The sequence below is a fragment of the Phocoena phocoena genome, chromosome 9, assembly GCF_963924675.1.
Source record: "Phocoena phocoena chromosome 9, mPhoPho1.1, whole genome shotgun sequence".
NCBI lineage: Eukaryota > Metazoa > Chordata > Mammalia > Artiodactyla > Phocoenidae > Phocoena > Phocoena phocoena.
The window spans coordinates 17,778,729-17,804,240 of record NC_089227.1 but is presented as its reverse complement, the minus strand read 5'-3'; the positions used below and the strand labels follow the sequence as shown (position 1 = coordinate 17,804,240).

At 50.2% G+C, this 25,512-nt stretch overlaps 1 protein-coding gene across 3 annotated transcripts in view; it reads right to left on the bottom strand.

The window, feature by feature from the left end:
- The window catches only part of ATXN7L1 (ataxin 7 like 1), a 237,910-nt gene that overhangs the window by 40,275 nt on the left and 172,123 nt on the right, over positions 1-25,512 (bottom strand). For all 3 annotated transcript variants that reach the window (XM_065883677.1, XM_065883678.1, XM_065883679.1), the window contains one exon: positions 10,758-10,980. In XM_065883677.1, the coding sequence (XP_065739749.1) occupies positions 10,758-10,980 (223 nt within the window). The remainder of the gene's footprint in view (positions 1-10,757; positions 10,981-25,512) is intronic.

Below are 25,512 nucleotides of genomic sequence, written 5' to 3'. Positions count from 1 at the left end.
AGCCTCTGTTTAGTGTCTCCGACACTTCTGTTAATCAGGGCTTCCCAGGGCACGGAGCTCAGAAGGTGGTCTCCGAACCCAATGAGAGATCAATGGGCACTAAATGCCCTGACATTCCTGGGGAGTCATAATACCCCAAGATCGTGGGAAAAATCAGCAAGCCAGAGGAGAGAGGAAGATAACGAAGGGAAAACAGTCCTGGCACAGTAGAGGGTACATGAAGCTGGACAGGCTGTCTCCGGAGTGCACTGGGGACCAGCCTGCCTGCAGGGGTGCAGCCCCGGGCAGTGAGTCCGGGTGGAATTTAAGACAAGCCCAGACCAAACCAACCATACCTGCTCAGTGCCTTTCCTTCTACATGTGAGAACGAAAAGCCTCACAATGAAAATGAGTACCCAGTGAAATTCTCATCAAGGCATAAACGGTATCAAGGGCCTTTCAGGGCAGGATTTCAGATGAAGGAGATCAGGAAGCAAGTGGATTCTGGAGGGAGCGATGGTGCAGGGCAGAACGGAGCCCTCAGCGCCGGCCCAGTCCAGACTCGGCTCAGGAGTTGCCAAGTGGGCGCGCTCCCGCCTGCAGCCACCAGAGGTCATCGGCTCCCGCTGCTGGAGCTACAAGCTGCCCCGCCGGCCGGGCCTACCCCTCGCCTTCCAGAGCCCGCGCAGCCAGCACGTTCACTGCCTCCCTCAAACCCTGCAGCCAACACCGCCCCAGAGGGAGAGACGGGACCCTCACGGAACATCTTCCATCCCCCTGCCAGGGAAGACGGGGGGAACCGGGACCGGGGATCAGGCCCTCAGCTTTTGGTTTCAGGAAGCTTGTTCTGAGCATAGCATCCCTGGCTGCCGTCAGCGCCCGAGCCTCTGCTCCCAGCTTCTTTCACAGGGCCACTTCCCCAGGAAGCATCTTTCCTCTCGACCTCTTCCTCCTTCTCCGTATTGGAATCCAGAACTGGGCAGGCAGCCCCGCACCCAAGCCACCTCCATCCAGGAGGCCAAGCCCTACAGCAGACTCAGGAAATGCTTTGCCCCGAATTAAATACACTTTGCGTTTTTAAAAAGCTCTGCGTTAGCAACATCACCATCCAGTTGGAGACCTTCCCCCACGGTGTCACCCTTTCTGCGTCACCACTTCAGGCCTCGTGCTCACCGTCATCACGGCTTGCCTGAACCTGTATCGAAATCCCATCATCATCCAGCCTCTCTCTGTGCTCAATCCATCTCCACCAATGCAAATCCGACCCTGCTATCCTGCTGCTTAGAAGACTTTGTGGGCTCCCCACTGCCCAGGGGACCAAGTCCAACCTCGCAGCTGCCCCCCAACGGTTCCCGCCCCGGGCACCTTCTCCCAGCGCCTCGCGGGACTCTAGCTCCTGGAACACTGTGTCCGTTCGCCTGGCTCTGGGCCTTTGCGTGGGTGGGCAGTTCCTTCTGCTGCCGTGCCCGCCTCCCTCCTCAGGGTGAACACGCCCCCATCTGCCCTGATCCGGATGACGGGTCCTCTCCTCCCTCAGCGCTGGCTGTGCCTTCCTTGGTCTTTCTGCCACACTTATCACAACAAAGAGCAAGGTTTTAGTTCTAAGACTCTGTGGCCCGGCCAGGCCATGAACTACCCGAGGGCGGGGAGCTGGACCAAGTGCATACATCACTCTGGAGTTATCCCAGCGACATACATACTATTTAGCACTTAGGCTCAATCAGTGTTTGATGACTGAGTCAGTGTTTGCAGTGAAGGTTAAATCACATAACACAATACGAAGCAAAGCAGCTCTCTAGCAGCACAAATGCTTTAGGAAAGGACCAGCCTGCAGCTGTCTCTCTTCTTGGTAGACGAGCCATGGCGATGACAACACTGCAGGGGTGTTGTCGACCTCCCCCCCATCCCTCATGCCTCTCACTCGCCCTTGCCACGCACACACTGAGCACTGCCAGGCGCTGGGCGGTAGGCTGCGCCCACACGGGAGGTCGTGTTTCCTCCTCACCCTTAATTTATAGATGAGGAACCTGAGGCTTAGAAAGGTTGACCCAGGGCATTCGTTCAGCAAAGTGAAGGGCGAGAAAGGGGTTGAACTTCAGGGAGCTCTAAGGGCGGGGATCTTTATCACAGCCCCAGCTCCACCCCTGTGCAGCCGTGTATACCACCTCAGGGAGATCTGTTTCCTCATCTCATCACCGAGCAGCCTTGAGGCGCAAAAGGGAGTGGGGCTATTGGGATTTCCCTGGCGGTCCGGTGGTTAGGACTCTGCGCTCTCACTGCTGAGGGCCTGGGTTTGATCCCTGGTTGGGGAACTAAGATCCCACAAGTCTCCCGGTGCTGCCAAAAAACAACAACAAAAAACAAACAAAGAAGCAAAAAGAAACTGAAAAAAAAAGGGAGTGGGGCTACGAAGGCATCTAAAAATTACAATGTGCTCTGCAGATATGAAGGACCATGCCTTCATGGCTCAGACTCTCTATCTCCAGTCATGCCACTTCTTTTCTCTCCCCAGCTGTCATAGCCTGTATTTTCCTTCCTTAGACTCTGGTCTCTATTTTTGAGCACTTCTGTGACTTGACGAGGTCAGTTGAGTTTACACCCAAGGAGCTGTCCATTGTTCTTCTGAAACTCAGGGAACAGGCAGCACTTAGAGGCTTAAGCTCCAGATGCCTCCCTGTCCTGGCAGGGACATTATCCCCTCTGGATGCCTGAATATCCTAACCTGCCTCCCTTCCATCCTCGTACCCACCTGCCCTTTCTATCCTGTGGCTCATCACGGTAACCTCTGACTGCTCCTTCAGTCCACCCACCCTCCCTCCCTCAGCCTCTGCCCCATTCCATCTCCCTTGATACCCACGCCTGTACCACTAGGGGCAAAAACTGCCCTCCGAATGTGCCCCCCCTCATCTCGTGTGTGAGGGGCTGGATCTGTAAGTGGGAATCCAGGGAGGGACTTCTGTGGAACGCCATACCACCTCCTCACTTCCCTTCTGCCCAGGGTTTTCCTCATATGGTCAAGCGCATCCTGGGACACGACACGCAGGGGATGTGCTATGGTCATGACGGTAACTGCTGCCTCTAATTGAAAAGAAAATACCTTTCCCTTCTTGCCAGAGCACAGAGGGTTTTTCCTTTTTATCACCCAGGACCTAGTTCTCTCTTCCGAACTCTAATAAATTGTAACGGAGAAAGAGAATTTCATGATGGAAAATGGCACCCTGATTTCTCCTCGAGAACTCAAAAAATAATTATTTATACCTGTTGCTTCCTTTAGCATCTCTGTGAGGAAGAAGAAGGAGCAGTTGTACTTCACAGACCCCTTCCTTTGTTCACTCACTCATCGTACATTCGTTTATGAAATATCTGCTGGACACCAGATTCCATGCTAAAAAATGGGCATGCAGGAGAGGGCAGGGGAGGATAGAGATGCAAACAAGTACCATGGATGATGGTACCTGTTATAGTGGTATCTTGAGTGTTAATGGGAGCTTAGAAGAAGGAGCATCTCAGTCTGTATAAAAAGTCCAGGAAGGCTTCATGGAGGAAGTGATGCTCATGCAGAGGTTTTTTTTTTTTTTTTTTGCGGTACGTGGGCCTCTCACTGTTTTGGCCTCTCCCGTCGCGGAGCACAGGCTCAGAGGCCACGGCTCACGGGCCTAGCCGCTCCACGGCATGCAGGATCTTCCCGGACTGGGGCACGAACCCGTATCCCCTGCACTGGCAGGCAGACTCTCAACCACTGAGCCACCAGGGAAGCCCGATGCAGAGATTTTAAGTATGTGTAGGGACAGGCAAGGAGGCTGCTCCTGGTAGGGGAAACAGCACACGAGGAGCTACAATGAGATCGGGACACCTGAAAAATGAAATGAAGGGGTTAAAACATTGGCAGTAGCCGTTGGACAAGTGGGAAATGCCAGATCATATATCTACCTCCAAAGGGGTTGAGCTTCTGTGGCAAACAACGGAGGGCCACTGAAGAATACTAGGCATGGCAGGGGCACTGCAAGAACCCTGCTGAGGGATCTGGGGTGGTCAGAGCGGTTAGGTCACCTGGAGGGTCTGCTGCAGCCCTTTGGGTCTCTAGAATTTTCCAGCCTCAGCCAAAGTCCTGAGGTCACTCCCTACGTCCTGTGGGAGCCATCGATACTGAGCCGTGGTCTTGCCCCCAGTTCAAGCCAACCCCAGGCAAGAGCCATAAGCCAGCCTCGTTTCTCCCACGGGGCCTCGCAGTTATCACCTCCTTCTCCATAAAGCGGCGGGAGAGCTTCCAGGGCGCTCCTACCGCACAGCCTCCGCTGCCCAGGAACACACGCCTCCCACCCTGAACACCCACAGGAGCCCTGCCTCTGTGAGAAGGGGGGGCCCTCCTCCACCCGCCGCCGGGCACTCGCAAGGAGACCCGGGAGCTTGCCGATTTGTCTCTTGCTCTGGTTCATTTTCCTTCTGGAGAAGCAGGCTCATCGTCTGCATTTTTAATAGCTGAGCACATTTAGCATTCAGTACACAGTGGGCTGATACGGCCCAAAGAGAAGGCAGCAAGCCACGCAGGGGAGGAAAACCTCCTCCCTGCTCCCGCCCACATCAGTAGCTTGGTGGATTTGAGCTCCCCCATCTCCCACCGCGCTGGACCAGGGTGGCTGAAGCGGCAGCAGGTGGGAAAGTCAGACCGGCTGATGCAGACCCCGTGTAAGGAGCTGGTTCTCTGGATGAGCAGCGACTCATAAGAAAAGCCTGAGACCCTCGTCTGAGCTCAGAAAGAGCCAGTCCTAATTCCCTCTTGACTTCCACCTGGGAAGTCTTACCCACCTCCCTCCACCTTTACGGGCTCCACGGGCTTCGGGCAGGGTATTCTCTGGCCTCTGGCTCCCCCAGGGCTGGTCCCCACGGGCAGGACGGTGAATTAGTGGAGAAGGGCTCTGAGAGCCTGGGAGCTGGGCGAACCGTGGGTGCTGCTAGGCAGATCTACAGGGGACAAGGCTGGTAGCACAGGGATGCCCTGTTTCCCCACTTTGTTCTAATGCAGTTACTTTTTAACCTCTCCAGGCACAGAAGGGAGAAAACAACAAATCCACGGACCATTTAACCTTATGTGAGATGGCAGGAGGTGGGCCTGAACTTAGGAGCGGTGTTTTATGGCCGGACACGTGAATTTGAGCTACTTGGAAAAGGGCGTGTTGCTAACCTGCTGTTAATCTCATCTAAAGGCCATGACCCACCACCTGCAGGCAAGGCTTATGCTTTGGCCTTTGGATGCAGAGCTCCTCGAAGCAGGGAACAGAGTTTGGGCAGGGGATTCTCTACATGGCCAAACTGGGTCCTCTGGGTCTGCCCCCACCAAACCCCTGGCAGCAGCAGGCGAATGTGAGAAAGCAGAGAGTTCCTTCCCCCTTGGAATTTAGCAACTCCTGAGGGGAGGACAGCATTAAAGAGACCCAAGGAGCCACCTTCACACACCTGTGAATCAAAGAACCAGAGGGTTCACCTGGCCCAGGTGTCCAGATTTGTGCTGTCTGATACAAGAGCCACTAGCCATGTGTGGCTACTGAGCACGTAAGATGTGGCTGAGGATCTGAACTTTAATTTTTATTTAATTTTAATTCATTACAATTTAAAAATAGGTACTTGATTCAGTTATAAGAAAATGTTTTAAGTATGTTTTGGAACAACTTAGTAGGCAAATCTATTTTATAATCGCTGTTTTTTTTTTAATGAAGTCTAAGTATGGATCAAGTATTTCCAGTGATAATTTAGTGTCCAAGTTGAGGTGTGCAGTTACGTATAAAACACACACAGGATTTTGAAACTTAAGAAAAAAAAAAAGAACAACCTATCTCATTGATTATATATTGAAATAATACTGTGGTTATATTAGATTTAATAAAACATATTGCTCAAAATTAATTTCACTTGTTTCTGATCACTTTTTCCAGCGTGGCTACTAGAAAATTTTAAATTACATGTGTGGTGCACATTACATGTGATTGGACAGTGCCAGTCTAAACAATTCTAGATAAAGGCTTAACCATCTCCAGGAATGGAAATCTTATGATGCTTTCCAATGGTCAGATCCATTTCATTCAGTTCAACAAATATTTACTGACAAGGGGACTGTGTTTGCTGAGTGTGAGGACCTGCCATGTGAGAGGCCCCGCAATTACCACGGAGCAGAAGGAATACAGAGGTCTAATCTGTAGCACCACAGAATGAGTCACAGGTGAGGCAAAAACGAAGTACAGCGGGGATTAAAAGGAGATGCTAGTGTATCAGGTGGCTGGCAACAAGGAAGAGAATGAGAGAGAAAGGCTTTGAGAAGAAGGTGGTCCCTGGGATGGGCAGTGAGAAGCAGGCAGGGTTTGGGCCAGGAGAGAATGGACAGGATGCTGTGGAAGGAAGCCTGCTTCCTCCGGTTCCTCCCCTCTTCGGACCCCATTCTCCAGGGCCCTGCCCTTGATTCCTGCTCTTTTTAATAAGCCACATATCTTCCCGGGAATCCCCATCTGTATCACGGCTTCAATGCCTGTGTCTACGCTGACTACTCTCAAATCTCCATTCCCAGCCCATGCCTCTCTCCCGACCTCTGGGACCAAACACTCAATGCCCAGCGGACATCTCCATGTAGGTATTCCTCAGATACTTCAAACTCCATGGACTCCCCGGCTGAACTCATCCTCTCCTCTCCACCCTAGACTCTGGCCCTTTCTGTCCTTCTCTTGAGGGAGTGGCAGGACCAGTGACCCAGCTGTCCAAGCCAGGAACATTACCCTAAACACTTCCCTTGCATTACGAGCCCTAATACAACCAGCCCCAAAGTCCTGTGGGGTTTTCCTCAGTTCCTCTCCCACCTGGCCCCTTCCACACACGTCCACTACCGCTGCCTGGGTCCAGGCTGTCACCACGCCCCACCTGCGTTATGCAAAAGCATCCTCACTCTTCTGGCTGCTTCTTGAGTGGCCCTTAATGCCATCCTTTATACAGCTGTTGGGGGGTCTTAGTACCATTGAAAACTGCTCCTCTGACAGCTCCATGCAGCTTTCAGGGTGAAGCCCAAAGTCCTGAAATTAGCTCATACAGCAGAACTTTATAACCTGGCCCTCATTCACCTACTCAGTTTCATCTCCTGCCTCTCCCCACAAGCAAGTATTTCTGCATGCTCTGTTCCCCTTGCCTGGAACACCCTCCCCATTTTTTTTTAAAAAAAAAAAGGTTTTTTAAAATTGTGTTTAAAAAAAAAATCTATCTATCTATCTCAATCATAAGATTTACCATTCTAATCCAGTTTTCTTTGTCTAGGTTATTCCTATTTATCCTTCAAATTCAGCTTGAGTGCGGCCCCTTCTGAAAACCCTTTTCTGAGTCCTCAGCCTGGGTTAGGTGCCCTTCTGCTGTGCTACCAATATCTTAGCTCTTATCACATTGTATTCTGTGTTAGCTTATGTCTCTTTTTACAGACTCCCTAGGACAGTGTGTGTGTCTTATTTAATTTTGTATTCAAGGGCACATGTACAGTTGTGCAGGTTACAGACTGCACTAGATGCCTGGCTGAGGAAATGAGTAAGACATGAAGACCATTAGCCAATTGTGCACTCTAGTCCAGGGCTGTATCCAGGCCTTTTTCTAACTTGCACAGAAGTGCCATAGGTGCCAAGCCCTGTGTATCTTCAGGGCTTGTTACAGTGCTGGCACATAGTATTATAGTAGGTGCTCATTAAACGTTGAGTTGAATAAAGACGATGGATGGTTTAGGCAAAGGGACCAGGGAAAGACATGGTGGGGAAGCTGGAGTAATGGGATGTTACTGAATGATCAAGATTGGATTAGGGGGGTTTGCAGTCAGTTTTTAGAGGGTCCTTATAGATACACCTCCTTCTAGATGTAGGTGCTTGGCTTTTAAAGGGTAACTCAGCTCTGGTTCTGCTTTTCATTTTTTTCCCCTTTGTGCACCCATTGGAATAGATTCTACAGTATATAAAGGGCTGAGATCCTAACTCTTAATTCAGTAGACTGTGAGGAACCTTGGAGAATTTTTGAGGATTGTGTCTTAAAAATCACAAAATATTCAGGCTTGAAAATAAGACTCAGAGAAGTTAAGTGACTTGTTCAGGGTCACACAGAAAGTTAGTGGCCGAGCGGGGCCCTGAACTGGCTTTCCTTGCCCCTCCAGTTTTCCTTCTTCCACACCGCCCTTTGGGGAAGGCTCCCTGAACTGAGGCGGGCCCTGGAAGCCCCCAAACCAAATCTTCCCAGCCCTCCAATATGAGTCCCCAGTGACGGTGGGCAGGGGATGGGCTGACCGGAGGTGAGCACACAGGCAGGAGGCTGCTGCAGTCGACGCTCAGCCTCACCCAGCGTGCCTCCTGCCTCCCTTGATCTGTCTAGATGTCTGCCTACTTGAAGTTAGGTAAACTGCCCAGGAGCTTTCTGCTCTTCACACAAGGTCAGTGCTCTAGTTTTTGGAGGCCTTTTTTCACAAGGGCTTATTTCCCTTCTTGCAATCCTTTTGGTTGCTTTTCTTTGGACCCTGGCTAGTTTTTTCAGATTCTTTCAAAACCACCTTCTGCCACTAGCTGAAGAGGGGCCTCACGCATAGCAGGGCTTAGTAAGTGCGTGTTGAGTTGGTGTGACCCGAACATGGAGGATGATCTAACCTGAGCGGTCTCCCTTGAAGCCTTGCCTCCTGGGAGAATTCCTGGTGCTACATCTCACCCTCCTGGGACCATGTTTATCAGTTATCATTTATTGCATTCATGCTATGATCTTCCATGACCCCCGAGTCTCGTTCTGACTTACCCCCCATGAGCCCCCTGCCCAGCTTTCCTCATTTAGTTGCTCTATAGCTCATTTCTAGACTCTGAATAAACGGTTTTAGCCTTTTCCATTTTCAACTTCAGTCTGAGTCTGAAGAGCCATTTCCCTACTTCTTCCAGGAGATTGGGCTTCTCAACCTGTACTCCTGCTTATAGGAGCTCTGTCCTTTGGCACACGTGATAATAATGATAACAATATCATCAAATATTTATTGAACGTGTTCCCTGATCCAGACATCACGCTTCCTGCTTTTATAAAAATTAGTTCACTTCATCCTCACAAAAATCCTGTGGGGTAGAGATATCGGTAACCACATTTTACAGATGAGGAAAACCGAGGCACACCAAGATCAAGCCATTTGCCCAAGGTCACCCACCTGAGATTTGTATACAGGCGGTGATACAGGAAGCACTTACGTCAGGACACCAGATGCTGCCTTGGCAAACAACCTTTCAGGGGCTCTCCGAGGTCACCATAAGAAGGACACTCACGCTACCAGCAGGCAGGCCCAGAGGCCACCAACTGTCACTCTCAGGCCAGGTCTTTCCTAACCAGCTGTGTCCTCTTACAGCATAGAGATCCTAACACTCAAGAGAACAAAGCTCGTCCGTGAGCCCTGGCTGCGTGACAGGTGCCTCCCCTCCTTGACAGCCATGTCTAAACCTCTCCTCTCTGTCACAAGAGGCCCCTTAGTTGATCTGGCATAATTAGCTCTTTACAAAGTCATCAAAATTGCCCGCGTGCGGTGACAAACCAATCGATGGATGACTTTAGTCCACAGCTTTCCCAGCTATGAACGTAAGTGTAATTAAACGTAAGAAAGTGTAAGAAACGTAAGGAGTGTAAGAAGACACCTTCTGTAGCATGAATTAACAGAAGATGTTTTCTCTTTAGATATATAAACGAACAGAGCCCACACTTATCCCTTGTCTGCCTCCACGAGGCCAGCAAGATAAGGCTAGAGGCTCTGTACTAAGCCGGTCCCTAAGGGTTCCAAGTTGGGTCCTTGGCATTTGAAGATACTCATCTTCTGCTTCCTGTCCTCATTTTCACTTCGGTTTCCTATCTGTCCAACCCACAGGTAACGTTTTTTGACTTCTCGGTAAAGACGGAGATAAAAAAGTGAATTAGGGCCTCCCTGATGGCGCAGTGATTAAAAATCCGCCTGCCAATGCAGGGGACACGGGTTCGAGCCCCATTCCGGGAAGATCCCACATGCCGTGAAGCAACTAAGCCCGTGCGCCACAACTACTGAGCCTGCGCTCTAGAGCGTGGGAGCCACAACTACTGAGCCTGCGTGCCTAGAGCCCGTGCTCCACAACAAGAGAAGCCACCGCAATGAGAAGCCCACGCAGTGCAACAAAGACCCAACGCAGTCAAAAATAAACTAAAAAAAAAAAAAAAAGAATTAAAAGCCTCTGATTTTTCATAGTCACCTGCAACCAGCCCTCTCCCACCCCATCATGTCACAGGCGGCGACATTCCCTTTGGATTTCCTTTCTTCCTTCCGTCGTCAGCTCCCAAGTACCTGCCTCTGCTGGCAGCTCCTTCACAGAGTGCAGACCAGGCTGCTTGTGATGGGAAGCTCTGTGGGGAGCCTGCCTTCCAGGGCCCTGCGGAAGGACCAGGGCCTCACTCCCTGCGGGGCCGACTGGCTGTGCTTTTGATGATTTGTACCAACACTTCTGTTCACTGGGGTGGAAAATTGAGAGCAATATTTCCCTGTTACCCTCTTCTTAGGCACAACTTGCCTCAGCTCTCAGGAGCGGAAAGAATTCCCCTGTCGGGCAGATAGTCCTTTAAGGTGCCCTGTTTCTCCTGGTATTTAGGTTTCTCATCTCATCATTCTGGTTTTCTGTCCCTTCCCTCCCCACTTCCCCAGATTCCTGGACAAAGCCACTGGGTAAACACTGTTTCCTGTGGTGACAGGGACAAGCAGCGAGGACAGGCGGCTGCCGGCACCCGACACTCACCATGCTTTGTCCCTTGATCCCTTCGCTGAAAAGATTGTGTGCTGCTTGCCGCTGGAGGCTAGGAGATTGTCTTTGGGCGTTTTGAATGGCTTTGAGGAGCTGCTGGCAGAGGTATGGCCGCTGAGACAGGCTTTCGTTTTCACCTGTACTAGTGATGTCCGGGCATTGGAGGGTGGAGACGCCGGAGAGGGAGAAGGTCTACACATTGAACCGTGTCTTCTCTCTACAGGGGGAGAAAGAACAGAACTCAGCACATCATCTGTAGCAAGTGAGTCACATGCATACGCGTGTACGTAACAGGCAAAGAGGAGAGTGCTGACCTTGCAGTGTCGGTCCCCGAAGCCTCAGCTCTGACTATGGTTTGCTTGACATCATATCCCACCAACTAGCAGTGATTACCTTCTGAATTTCTGTGTCAAGTGGCAAGCTGAACTCACCCTACCGTTCTCGCGGGAGGCATTACGGTCTTCCTGCAAAACCACTGCCACAGGACTAGTAAAGGGGATGCCCGGTGTCATGGGAACGTAGTGAGAGAATCACACAGCCCAAGCCATCCCCAGACAGCCACTCAGAGGCCACATGGTCCCTCGGGGCAGTGGGGAGGGTAGGACTTTTCATATAACAAATTGCAATTTCTCAAACCTAACCCCTAGCAGGAGCACTTAAGTCACAAGGACTTGTGACATTCAGCAGGGCTGAATGAAAGGGTCTTCTACATCCAGAAGATGGCCCAGCATCTGTCCCCACGCCCCTGTGGCCTCTCCAGGGCTCAATGAGGTCCCGGGCCACAGGTGCCGGGTCAGGACAGGCAGGAGGACGTCAACACTGAAGGCAGAATCCACAGGTCTGGGGCCTGGACGTGGGCAGCCCCTTCCTGGGGCTCTAAGAGAATACCAGCGCCCTGGGAGACATGCCCCACTTGTTCACCCTCGTTCGGCTCCTGTGGTCTCGACTTGATGGGCAGGATAAGAATGCTGACCAGGAGAGTAGGTGCACGAGGTAAAGCTCCGGTGTACACCCACTACAGTGGTTCCTAACTGTTACGGGGGAACAGATTTGATCAACGGTAAGGACCCTTCCCAAGAAAAATGCCCCAAAACTCTGCATACAATTACAGGAAGGAATCCTGAACCCCCAAAAGACAAACGGTCTGAAATCCTAAGTCCGCTCTGGCTCCCTCGTACCTACTACAAAGCCCCACATATAGTTAGTGCCTAGTTACTGTGTGTTGAATAAATAAATGAAATTATAACAGATCTCCTGACGGGAAGGACTAGAGATCACAAAGCTGGAGATCTGGGTTGACTGTGATAACGAAGAAGATGGGGGCAGAGAGAGCAGATCCCACTCCCGCTCCCATCTCCGAGCCGAGTCTCACTTTTCTCATTAGTGACGCACTTCTGGCTGCTATGCCAGGCACCCTGGAAAGAAAGGCAGACTGACTATGGCTATGAGGGACAAGCCTTTGGGCTTCCTCTGCGCTTCCTGGTACCAATGGGCTGCCAGTTTGTCTCCAAGCCGACTGACTCTAATCCTGTGATGAGGTGGGAATTGGGGAGCGGGGGAAAGTGGATTTTTGAGGATCATCTGATTGCTGGGTGTTTTTGCCTGACCAGTGTTCATAGGTTGCCTGCACTGAATAACTTTACCAGGGAATCTTTCTTCACTGAATCAGAGGAGACCTTGCATACAGGCTCAGTTCCCAGAGCCACCCTGTTCAAGGATGTGAAAACCAAGAGCTAGTTCCAGGGCCTCTGTTTTGATGTAGTAGAGAGAACCCTGGGCTAGGAGCCAGGAGATCCAGGCTCCAATTCCAGCCACACCACGTTATTAGGCTTATGGCCTGGAGTTCACCACTTAAACTTTCTGTTTCCATGCCTTTATCTGTAAATGAAGTGGGTCTCTAGATGGCCTTGAAGGCCTCTTTCTACTCCATTATCATAAATACAAGGCATACTTACACCTGATGCTTCACTTCCCATCTCTCGTGATTCCTGAATGTCATAGCAATAATTATAGCACAAGTTTTGAAATATTTTACTCAGGCAGGATCTTCCTTGGGGGAGTTCATCCTTTGTAAAGTTGTACTGGTCTTTACAACCCCTCTGACACAGGGAGGAAGCAGCCAGCCATCTCCACCCTCCTCAGGACTGACTGGCTAAAGAAGACCCAGAGGCGAGGTGACTAGCCAAGGTCAAGGTCAGTGGCTATGAGAGGAATGGGGCCTCTGTGCTATGGGCAGGGGCTTAGCTGCTTCTCAGGAAGGCAGGAAACGGGGTGTACTGTGACCAAGATGTGAAGCCAGGGAATTCGGAAGCACAGGACTTAGAATCACTGAAGGTTAGAACTGGATCTTAAAAGTCAGCTCGTCCCATCTGCTTGCTGATGGATGAGGTTATCACTTAGAGAGGTTATCGGTTACCAGCCTGTAGGGCAAAGCTAGTTGGTGGCAGGGTTGAGTTCAGAACCAACGCTTCTCTCTTCAAATCCATAGTTCTTTCTGCCCTTCAGAAATGTCTCGCTCAGCAATTTTTTTTTTTTTTTTTTGGCTGAAGTTTCCAAAACTAAAACAAGACTTTGATTTTTACCACTACTGTTTTGGGTTGCTCTGCAGACTTCATTCACTCATTTGCTCTCATGTGCTCAGGGTGGCAGAGGGGGTGGGGGAAGGGATATGCAGAAGTATTCCCCCATTCTGGTGGAGAGATAAGCCTTCATAATGAAGAGAATTTTTATTTTGCTAAACTAAGAGTGGAAAATAATACCAGTAAGCAAAGATAAATCACAAAGAAGCGTGACATTAAGGACAAAATGAATGGGCCAGATCAGGGATTCCCAAATCACCTCCAGAGAATTATGATTAGTGACCCTGACAAGGCGTTCTGCTGCTAAACTCACAGAAAAAATTAAATCAACGGGCCCCTCACTGTTGTGGCCTCTCCCGTAGCGGAGCACAGGCTCCGGACGCGCAGGCCCAGCGACCATGGCTCACGGGCCCAGCTGCTCCGCGGCATGTGGGATCTTCCCGGACCGGGGCACGAACCCGTGTCCCCTGCATCGGCAGGCGGATTCTCAACCACTGTGCCACCAAGGAAGCCCAGAACATTTCTTTTTTTACTCACTATTAAAATATTCTATAGACTGAAGCAATCTTAGAGAAAAAAACCCTTTCCCTCCAAATCTTCTCATTCTCTGTTCATGTACATAGATGCATTAACAAAACAGTAATCAATTGATATTTTGGACTATTCTTTTTCAACTAACATTATTCCATTTATATGTTTCTAATTCCCAAATATTGGTCATTTTAAATGGTTAGGTAATATTTAATCACTGACATCATGCTTTAGATTACTTAGCTATTCTCTTACTACTTACTGTCTGGCTTTTTTTCTTTCTTCCTTTCTTTCTTTCATTTTTTTTTTACAATTTAGTTAAAAAGTGATTTGAGATTATTTCTTTGAGGTGTAGTTCCCAAAGTGAAAACGGTTGCAATAGTTTATAGCTTTTGCAGCACATTTCTTTCCAGATCGTGGGACAGAAAGACCAAACCAATCTATTGTGCTAATGTTGAATGTGAGTACCACTTACCTACTGAAGTGAAAACAGAAGATCACTGTCAGGACATTCACACAGAATTAAATGTCCACTACATCAATAACAACCTAGGTGATTGATGTTGGATCAGCAACCTCTGGTCTCACCTCTTCTGTCCTTTGGCCAATAGTAATAATAACTTATTAAGACTTGCCCATGCACCAAGAACTCTACTAAATACTTGAATTACCTTGGTAATTACCTAGTATTTAGTTCTTACAATACCCTAAGAGAGGTACAATTATTATATCTGTTCTACGGATGAAGAAACTGAGGTTAGAGATACAAGTTGACCAAGTTCATGGAGCTAGGAAACATTAGATTTATGGATGTCTTCAGAGCCTGTGGTTTTAACTCTGAGCTCTACCACCTTGAAATCCTGGACGATGCTACAGCATATAGGGAGAGCCTGGAAGGCTGCTGGACACCTCCCCTCCCCATTGAGTATGGGCATTTCAGCAGGGCACCTGACTCCCCTAGGGAGAGGGGGAAAAACACCTAATGTGGCAGCTTTTAAGGTACCAGTCAGCCATAGCCTGAGACCTCAACTCCAAAGAAATGACCAAAGAAAGGAAAAACCAAATCCTTTTACTTTTTTGCATTTCCATCACAGGAAATCCAGAGCATGGCCTCAGCCGCTGGCTGTTCTAAGACCACTTGCTTCACTGTGTACAGGCTAACCATCCATGAGGGACTCCAGGGTGCAATCCCAGAGACCAGCTGAGCAGGGGGCTTGCAGACACCATGTGGGGAGCCCTGGTGTCTCCACAATCCTCTCCCCTTACTACTCTCCACTGGGAAAAGTCCACCAGGTTCTCAGGCCATTGCATCTCAGTAAAAATTCGGAACCCTCCCCTCCCCCCATGCTTATTCACTGAGATATTTTTATACTCACAGCATCAGTGTCCTGCATTTAAAACCTCAGCACAGATGCCTCACGAATGGCTGAGCCGGCCGCCAACACCCAGTGTGGTTCCCTGTACCAGTTTTAGAAAGAACGCATTGGGAATTTTCCAATATGGTGTTTAAGGGATCAATCCCCGCCCCGCCCCTGCCCCCAACAGAGTGTGCGCACCACAGTCACTGTGGCCCGACACGCTTGTGTAAACTCACTTGGGCTTAGGCCAGCTCCTGGCTTGCTCATTTGACAGTGCTGAGTCTCTTTCAGCCCTCACCTCTTAGAGCAGGTGCTTGGCAAATCATTAGCCGGGTTCTATTTTATCAATGGATTCTATCTGCTTTAGTAGCTGCGGTCAGGATGCTTTCCATAAAGGACAACCCTGAACTCCAAGGGACCTTCCAAAAGTAAACTGGAGGCGGAGGGTGAGGGGCAGAGCACACACCTTGGCCCGGGGAATCATGCAGGAACCATGCTAGCTGTATCTTGCAACCACTTGGTGAGGGGGTGAGGCAGGTATCCCCCCATTTTACAGCTGTGGAAACTGAGGCAGGTTGCATTTCGGAAACCTGTCCAGGGTCTGTTAAGGCTCGGAAGTGGAGACAGCAGGGGTAGCATCTGAGCTGTGGTCTCATTTGCCACAGTTGTAGCTGGGCACTAAATATAGTGCCATGGTGGTTAGAGGGGGGATATTGAATCAGCAGGGGAGGAAATGAAGACACAGGAAAGTCAAGTGACTAAGGCAGGCAGTGAGTGGCAGGCAGAGGCGTGCCAAGCAGCTCCTGTGCCAGGAGTGCCTGTGAGCTGCCCAGGAGCGCACTCCCTCCTTGGGCTGCGGTGCCTCTTTAAAAGCTGTCAGGGGGCTTCCCTGGTGGCGCAGTGGTTAAGAATCTGCCTGCCAATGCAGGGGACATGGGTTCGAGCCCTGGCCCGGGAAGATCCCACATGCCGTGGAGCAACGAAGCCCGTGTGCCGCAACTATTGAGCCTGCGCTCTAGAGCCTGCGAACCACAACTACTGAAGCCTGTGCACCTAGAGAAAGCCCGTGTGCAGCAATGAAGACCCAATGCAGCCAAAAATTAATTAATTAATTAAAAAAAAAAAGCTGTCAGGGGAGGTGTTCCTTCAAGCACGGGTGCCTGTCACCAGTTAACTCATACTAGTTCTTCTTTACCCCTCTTCACCGGCTACCCAGATGGGCAACACACACCACCTGGGGCCCTTTGACAAAAGCCACGGTGGGCCGGTGCCTACACTGCTCATGCCGGCTCAGCTCTCAAATTCCCCTAGGCTCTGGGTTGATTTCTCAGCCATCTGGTCACTCTGTGCCCATTCATTCAGTTAGGAAGAGAAGCAGCATTCCTTGGGTGCCTACTATGTGTCAGGCACTGAGCAAGCTACTTTTACACCTATGAGCTCATGCAATCGACCCAACAACCCCCCAAAGTGGATACTGTTAGCCTCCTCATTGTAGATGGGGCAATTAAAGCTTAGCAAGATTATGAAACAAGGCCAAGGTCACGGTGACCTTGGCAGTTAGAAGGTAAGCCCAGGCCTGCCTGGCCCCAGAGCCAATGCCCTTTCCACCATGGAAATACTGTCTTTCTCTGGGATACTGTCTTTCCTCTACACGTAAGCAATACAACTTGTCTGAAGATTCTAACAAAGCGTCTCCCAATTGCAGAGCTGGCCCAGGATACAGCTCTGAAGTTAGATAAGGATGCTTTTTACATCTCCCTCTCCGAGGCATTCCCCCACCCCACCTGTGCTCTTCTATTGGTTATTTATACTAAGGTATACATTTCTGGCATCAACCACTGTTGGGTAGGATTTGGGGAGTCCCAGGGACTTTCCAGGGCCCTGATGTATTTCCATCAGCCCCCAAGGATGCCCTCATTAGACATTTAACCTAGCTGAAGGAGAAAACCCCCCCAGCAATATAGACCAGTGGGGAAACAAACACATGTACACACTGCTGAGGGTACTTCCAAGGGATGACAGTTCTCTGGAGAGCAACCTCGTGTTGATGACAGTGGTTAAAAAGCATTCACAGGGCTTCCCTGGTGGCTCAGTGGATGGGGGTCCGCCTGCCGATGCAGGGGGCACGGGATCGTGCCCCGGTCCGGGAGGATCCCACGTGCCGCGGAGCAGCTGGGCCCGTGAGCCGTGGCCGCTGGGCCTGCACGTCCGGAGCCTGTGCTCCGCAGTGGGAGGCCGCGGCAGTGAGAGGCCCGCATACCGCAAAAAAAAAAAAAAAAGCATTCACAGGGCTTCCCTGGTGGTGCAGTGGTTAAGAATCCGCCTGCCAATGCAGGGGACACGGTTTGAGCCCTGGTCCGGGAAGATCCCACATGCCGCGGAGCAACTAAGCCCCTGTGCCACAACTACTGAGCCTGCGCTCTACAGCCCGTGAGCCACAGCTACTGAAGTCTGCGCGCCTAGAGCTTGTGCTCCACAACAAGAGAAGCCACCGCAGTGGGAAGCCCTCGCACCGCAACGAAGAGTAGCCCCCGCTCGCCACAACTAGAGAAAGCCCGCGCACAGCAATGAAGACCCAACGCAGCCAAAAAATAAATAAATAAGTAAATAAATAAAAGAAATCTATTTTTAAAAAAATAAAAGCATTTGATCTGGTAACCTGGTAATTTTAGTCTGGAAAATAGACCTCAAGGAAATATGCCCCCCCCCAAGAAAAGTTCAAAGATATTCTCAGCAGCATTGCTTACAATAGTAAAAAATACCATAACCAACCTGGTCTATGATAAAACAACTGAAAATGACGGGTATGAGGGTTATCTCAATTTAAGGAAATGTGTATGTGAGACAATACTACCCAAATTCACAAGAAAATTAAAAATATCACCAGTATATGCAAACACTAATCATTATTTTATAAAAATGTAAAACATTTAACATATATATATGAATTATAACACAGATAGAAAAGGAAAAAAGGGAAGGATATAGGATGCCTCTATTTTTGTTAAAGTTGTTTTTTAAATCCATACAAGAAAAAAGAAAAACAAACAACAACAACAACAGAAACACTAACACATCCTTAACCAGAGAGGCCAAAGGGGAGAAAACAGGTGCAGATACAAAAGGAGGAAGGAGAGAAAAGCATGTGTTTAAGTCACACCTCATTCATTCATTCACTCATTTTTTAAAGCATCTCTTTGGCACATACCATGCGCCAAGCACCGAAAGATAATGGTGGTGATAAGACAGACACTGCCATAGCCCGAGGGTTCCCTCAGGGAGAGGACACACTCTCCAGGTCCTGGCTGGCCACCACTTGGTCACCCTGAGAGTAGAGAACAGGGTCCCCTCTGAAGGTGGGCTGCCACCTGGAGGACCTGAGGCCAGTGAACAGCCTGCCTGCCCCATGGGACAGAGCTGCCATCCTCGCCTTTTATTGCCCCAGCTATTCCCGTGTGTCTGGAGCCAATACGGTAGTGGAGGGGTTGACAAGGAGTCCCACCTGCATGGTATTAACTTCTCCGTCAGAGTGACCTCGGCCCCAACCACCAACATACCCACTGTGCAAGTCACGTGAGTATAAAAACAGAACCACCACAGCTAAGATGAAAACTGGTGGCTTCCAGCTTTACGATAAGCTGTTGGATTCTACCTTAAGATGGCACAGCTGACACATCCCCACTCCAGGGGCACTGAAGGGACAGGAGTGGCAGGCAGCCAGAAACTGGGCAAAGCTGGGGTATCTTTGGTGGGAAGATACAAGAACAGGGATTCCCAATGTCTAAAATACCTGAACAGCTGGGCCGAATCTTCCCAAGACTGTCTTGAGGCCACGTCGGTGGCCTTTACCCAGGTGCCTTGGGCTAAGCACATGAAAAGCCCTGGGCCCTGTCACAGGCATGCGTGGTCCACGCCTCAAGGAAGGGCCGGAGGATCCTGGGGCATGATGTCGGGAAGGAGTCCAGGCCACTGTCCACCTGAGACCTCGTGGTGCCGCCCAGGGCTCCTCTTCTTGGGACACAGCAGGGCCAGGGCTCCCAAATCTGTATTTTTTAAAAGATCCCGAGGTAACTCTCTTGCTCTACACAAGCTTCAGGAGTCACTGGAAATGTGGACCAAACACTGCTGTCTTTGGAATCAGAAAGATCTGGGCTCAAATCCCAGCTCTGTCACTCATTAGCTCTGTGACTTGGGCAAATAACTTAACCCCCTGAGCTCCAGTTTCCTTACCTATACAGTGGGAACAATAATGCCCACATCATAGGGTTACGAGTGGGCAGGTGCCCCTATAGTACATTGAGGTCCCCCATCTTAGCACAGGTCCCATGCTGTAATCACTGGTTTACTGGTCTAGGCGTCCTGTCACTGGACGCACGGAGAGCAGATGTCTTGTGCCCTCTCTCGTCCCTGGCATTCAGCCCAGGGTCTGGCCTTGGTAGGCACTCACTACATTCACTGTTGAAGAAATGAGAATGTGAGGATCGATAACACATGGAAGGTGGCTGCCCCGGTGCCAACTCACAGTAGGCACTTCACATAAGTTCCCCTAACACATACAACTGTAGATTTAAAAAAATACAAGCAGTAGCTTTCCTAAGGGGGCAGTTCCCTACCTTCTCCCTGCCTCTGAATTAAAACTATCCATTTACAAGAATCCTACAGGAGCACAATTGTTTAAGAAACATCGGCTGAGTAAGGAGAGGCCAGGGCTGCTTGATTCCTGTCTGTACCGACCTCCAGTTTCAGGAGTGCAGGCCACAGTCTCTAGAGGTGCACAGTCCCAGCTCACTGCGAAGCTCGCGGCGTCACCCAGAAGAGGCTTTTGTGGTCCGACGGCAGTCACTAATAACGGAAGCATTTCTGTTCTCCTTGGAGTGGCAGTTGGCAGTGGCAAACAGGAAGCTGTCTTGAAGTAGGGTGTGGTTCTGTCCTCTCAGTGTACATGTACGGAGACACCACTTGTTTTTCCCCCTCCAGTCCCCTTCTCTTTCCCTCTGCTCCCTTTTTTTTAGGAGCAGAAGGTCTGAATTATTTCGGGGAAAACACAGCTTTTTACAAGATTGAAGACCAACCATCACCACCATACAAACGAAAACCAAGGGTAGGAAGGAGTCTAAAATACAGCAAGGGTCTATTTCGCTACCATCAGCTACTTGCTGGGGACACCGAGTTAGCCCCCGGCTGTGCGCGAGTGGGCGTGAGCCCTCCCTCGGTCTCCCCGCGGGCACACAGGAAACCAACCCCGCTAGAAACCAGGCCAGGTGCGCTGCCAATCGTGCTCGGGCGCCGCCAGTCCGCCAGCTGGCCGGCCACCAGCGTGGACTCAGGGACCACTGTGTGCACACACCGGACCGAGGACCATCCGCGAAGAGTAAAGAAGGAAAAACCACAGGCTGCCAGTTTCCAGCAATTTTTGAAGTTTGAGTGAAAGAGACCCGAAACATTGCTTAGCACCGCTTGCATATAAAAATGACCAAGAAAAATCAGTAGCGAGTAGATAAATGCATCAAGTGTGTTTGGAGCTGCACATAAGTGCAGAGAAGTGGAGGGGACGAGCTGGTCAGGTTCAGTGCCGCTGCTTCCTGGGGCTAGGAGAGGTGTGCTAGAAAATTTTCCACTCCACTCCTCCCCAGGCCCCCAGGCTGGCGCCTCCAGAAGGTCTGTCCAAAATAGACGGGTCCCCAACCCAGCCTCCTACTCCTGACCTCTTTCCCAGGCAGCAACTCTCCCCGCTCCGCCTCAGCCCTGTCTCAGCGCCAGCCCACAGCCCAAGGGCACCGCCTAAGCTCCACCTCGGACTTGCTGAATGGATCGTGGGCTGACAGCACGCTCTGCTTGCCGTGACCTGGGCCCAGCCCCACGCCATCCTGTGTGGCAAGCGTGCCCTGTGCTCACACTTACACATCCCAGGGAGACAGCCTCGCTGTTTGGATAAGGGGGCTGAGCCAGTGACACGCTGGGCAGCGCAACTCGTGGGAGCCGTTTCCTGGCTCCTGGCTGAGGGCCCTGGCCAGTCAGAACGCACCGCTTCCCCTTTAAGAGAGCACGCCCAGATGCGATTAGGGAAAGGCAGAAAGAAAAGCCCGGAAGGACCAGGGTCGTATCCCGAATTTGGCAGATGAACTTTGGCGCGGGCGCGCGCGCGCGCGCGCGCACACACACACACACGGATCTGAGCAGCCAGTGTATGGGAAGGGTCAGGGCCTTCCTGCAGCCCGACTGCACGATGGCCCCTGCAGGCTTCCCCGGGGACCAGGCTGAGGCCAGGGGCCCACGCAGCCTGCAGGGGCCTCAAGCCTTTCTGCTTCCTTCTCCCTCAGGGCCTGTGTGCCCTGATGGGCAGAGTCCACTGCAATACCCAGCACTATGCTTTGGAGAGAGTAGAGACGTCATCATAAAGATTGAAAATTACTTTTGTGGGACATTTTAAGTATGAATTCAAGCGGAGAGTTTTCATTCATTCCTTATATTTAGAAAGTTTATTCCCTGACCTTGGCAAGGGGTAGTAGATTTGTGGGGAGGGGGGATGTCTAAAAAAGACAGTGGGTCCCCAAAGGCCACATGCTGTATGATTTCATCGGTACAAAATAGCCAGCATAGGTAAATCCATAGAGACAGAAAGCAGACTGCCAGGGGCTAGGGAAGCAGGGAGTGGGGAGTGACTGCTTCAGGGGTACAGGGCCTCCTCTGGGGGTGATGAAAGCATTTTGGAACCAGGCAGAGGTGACGGTTGTACAACGCTGTGAACAGACTGAGTGCTAAATTACAATTCAACTGCGCATGCCCCCTGCGCTCAGCACCACCAGAGGGGTGGGCAAAACGCCTAGGCCACCCCTCCGGCCTGACCCCCTGGACACACCCCTACCCTCACCTCAGCTAGCGGGCAAGCAAGGGAACCTGTTGCTTGATCTCGTCCCCCCCCCCACCCCTGCCCGCTGCAGCAGGGGTCCCAATAAAGCCTTGCCTGAAAAAAAAATTACAATTCAATGCTTTAAGATGATTAATTTTGTTATGTGAGTTTCACCTCCATTAAAAAAAAAAACAGCAGTTTAGTGTGTTTTAGGTATTTTTATTTTCTTTTATCTTCTACTAGGATCTCTCCTATGTTTCATCCAACATTTCTTTGTAAAACCTGCCTGTTACCTGATAAATCTTAAGTTGACCCTGGCGGAAGAGTATACGCCTTTTAATAAGGAAAAATAAAAACAAACCCCTAAGAGATAAAAGCTTTCCAAGACTCAGAAGTAAGCCTCTAATGGAGAATTTCAGACTATGGGAGGATGGCATCATCTCAGACCATGGCACGTAAACTGGGCAGTGCTAACTTGGCCTTTGTAAGGCTGTCTCAGGTTGGGACCATCTCCAGCAGCTTGATCATATAACCAAAGCCAGAGACAGGGAGTCTCCCATGGGAGAATTATTCAAGGAGAACATGATTTTGGGTCTCTGACTTTGGGCTTCCTTTTCCCCTGTCGCAGAGAGAGTTTCTTCCCAGAATATAGCAGAATCAGTTTCTGGCTGGGAAAGGGCTATGCCGCTTGTCGAAGCAGGACTAGTTTCTACAATTCCATTTCTTTGGAATGGAGCCACGGGGTATGAGGGGGGTGTGACTCGACCACCCACCCAACCCAGCCCTACGGAGAGGGCTGGAGACAGGGTAAGGCTGTGCGCTGTATCCTCCAGACTCTAGGCAAGAGGGTCAAGGGCTCATGGGCACACTTCCCCTGCTCAGGGGACTGTCAAGAGGAGGCCTGCTGAATGTTGCAATACTCAGAGGAAGCACAGATGAAAGGGCAGGCCCCGTGGCCCAGGAGCCTGAGTCTTTCCAGAGACAGCTGTGAGCAACTTTCTTAGTATCTGTTTGCTGAGAGTTCCAGGATGACCTGGGGGATAGAGATGTGAACAGCTTCCGTGGGCCAGCTCTCCCAGAGCCCTCTGGTCCTGGTGAAGTACCTTCCCTTACCTCTTTCACTGTTCTCTCCTCATCTCAGGTGCCTGGTAATAAGTAGGTGGACTAGGTTTTCAGCAAACAGATGGCTTAAGAAAATAAGATGGGGACTTCCCTGGAGGTCCAGTGGTTAAGACTCTGCACTTCCACTGCAGTGGGGGCGGGTCTGATCCCTGGTTGCGGAACTAAGATCCTGCCTGCCGCGTGGGGTGACCAAAAGAAAAGAAAAAAGGAAAGAAGATGCAATATTTATACTGCTCTGGCATCTGAAGAGCCGCAAGTTTAGAACCTTAATGCTAAACACGAAAATAGGCAGGCTCAACCCAATTAAAAAATAGGCAAAGGACTTGAACAGACATTTTTTCAAAGAAGATAATCACATGAAATGATGATCAACATCATTAGTCATCAGGGAAATGCAAGTCAAAACCACACGATACCACTTCACACGTACTAGGATGGCTACGTATACAAAAAACAACAACCAAGAAAGCCCCCAAATGGAAAATAACAAGGGTTGCTGAGGATGTGGAGAGACTGGAACCTTTGGACACATTCCGTGGGAATGTAAAATGGTGCAGCCTCTACGGAAAACAGTATGGTGGTTCCCCAAAAAATTAAACGTGGAATCACCATATGATCTTGCAATTCTTCTCCTAGGGTACACACCCAGAAGAAATGAAACAAATCCCTGTATGTGAATGTTCACAGCAGCACCATTAGCTATAGCCAAAAGGCAGAAACGACCCAAGTATCCATCAGTGGATGAATAAATAAACAAATCGTGGTATATACATAACACTGGACAATTATTCAGCCATGAAAAGGAGTGAAGTACCGATACATGTTACAACATGGATGAATCTAGAAAACATGATGCAAATGAAAGAAACCAGGCACAAAAAGTCACATATTATATGAATTCTATTTCTATGAAATGTCCAGAATAGGTAAATCTACAGAGACAGAAAGCAGACTGGTGGTTGCCAGGGACCGAGGGGAGGGAGAGGGGGAAATAACTGCTTAAGGGGTATGAGGTTTTAGTTTGGAGTGATGAAACTTCTGGAACTAGACAGAAGTGGTGGTTGTACAACACTGTAAATGTACTCAGTGCCACCCAATTGTTCACTTCAAGATGGTTGATTTTATGTTGTATGCGTTTCATCTCAAAAACAAAAAAACCCAAAACTCTGCAGAAAGTGAGGGCCAAGACAATCCACAGACAGAACAATCAGCTTCAGAATAACTGAGACTTACCTTCAAAAGCCTTCTTGGAATCACTTAAAGGAAATAATCTTTAAGTTAAGGTAACTAAGGCGACCAGTAGGAGAGAGCAGGTAGGCACTCACTCCAAGTCGGAAGTCCCTAAACGTGGCCGATTCAGGTCCACAAAGAAGTGTTAATTTGTCTTGAACAGCCAGCCGCTCCCACCACCCCACACACGGGCGCACGAAGGCTGCCCTAGCCACTTACAGACGGGACTCGGAGGCACAGCTCCCCTCTGCCAGCCCCCTCATTCCTGATACAGCCATCATTTCCACCAAAGGGGCTCAGGTCTTAGACCATGAAGTTGGGACAGAGTCATAGACTCGCGAAGAGCAAGAAGAAACCCCACAGGTAATCACTCTCTGCTACCCGCTGCTGGCCCCTTCCAGGGCTGTCAGCCTCTTCGGAGCCGTAGCCAAGGGGCTACCCAGCCTGGCTTCTCCACTGCAGGCCCCCGAGCTCTCCAAGTTCACAGCAGGCCAGAAAGCACCACCGCTGGACAATCTCCCCTACGTGAGCTGCTCTGGGATGCCCGCACGTCCATCCCATTTCTGCCCTGTGGGGGTCACCTTGAACCAGTCGAGTTTCCCTTCCATGGGACACCTTGCCAAATGTTTGCTCCCCGAAACCTCTTTCTCTGGGATAAATACTCCCAGACATCTTTTAAAATCATTCCTCACTAAAGGTCATTTTCGCTCTTCTTCTGATCTCTGACTGTGCTTTCTAAACTGTGCCACTCAGAAGGGAGAACATCACAGGTGAAGTCTGGGCAGCTCCCAGCTGTCTGTTCTGGGTATCATTCTCCTGTTAAGGCCACTAGACATCCAAGCTAGATTTCTTATTTCTTTTTTTTTTTTTTAATTATTTATTTATTTTATTTTATTTTGGGCTGCATTGGGTCTTCATTGCTGCATGTGGGCTTTCTCTAGTCGCAGCGAGCGGGGGCTACTCTTTGTTGCGGTGCGTGGGCTTCTCATTGCGGTGGCTTCTCTTGTTGCAGAGCACAGGCTCTAGGCATGTGGGCTCAGTACTTGTGACTCGCAGGCTCTAGCGTGCGGGCTCAGTAG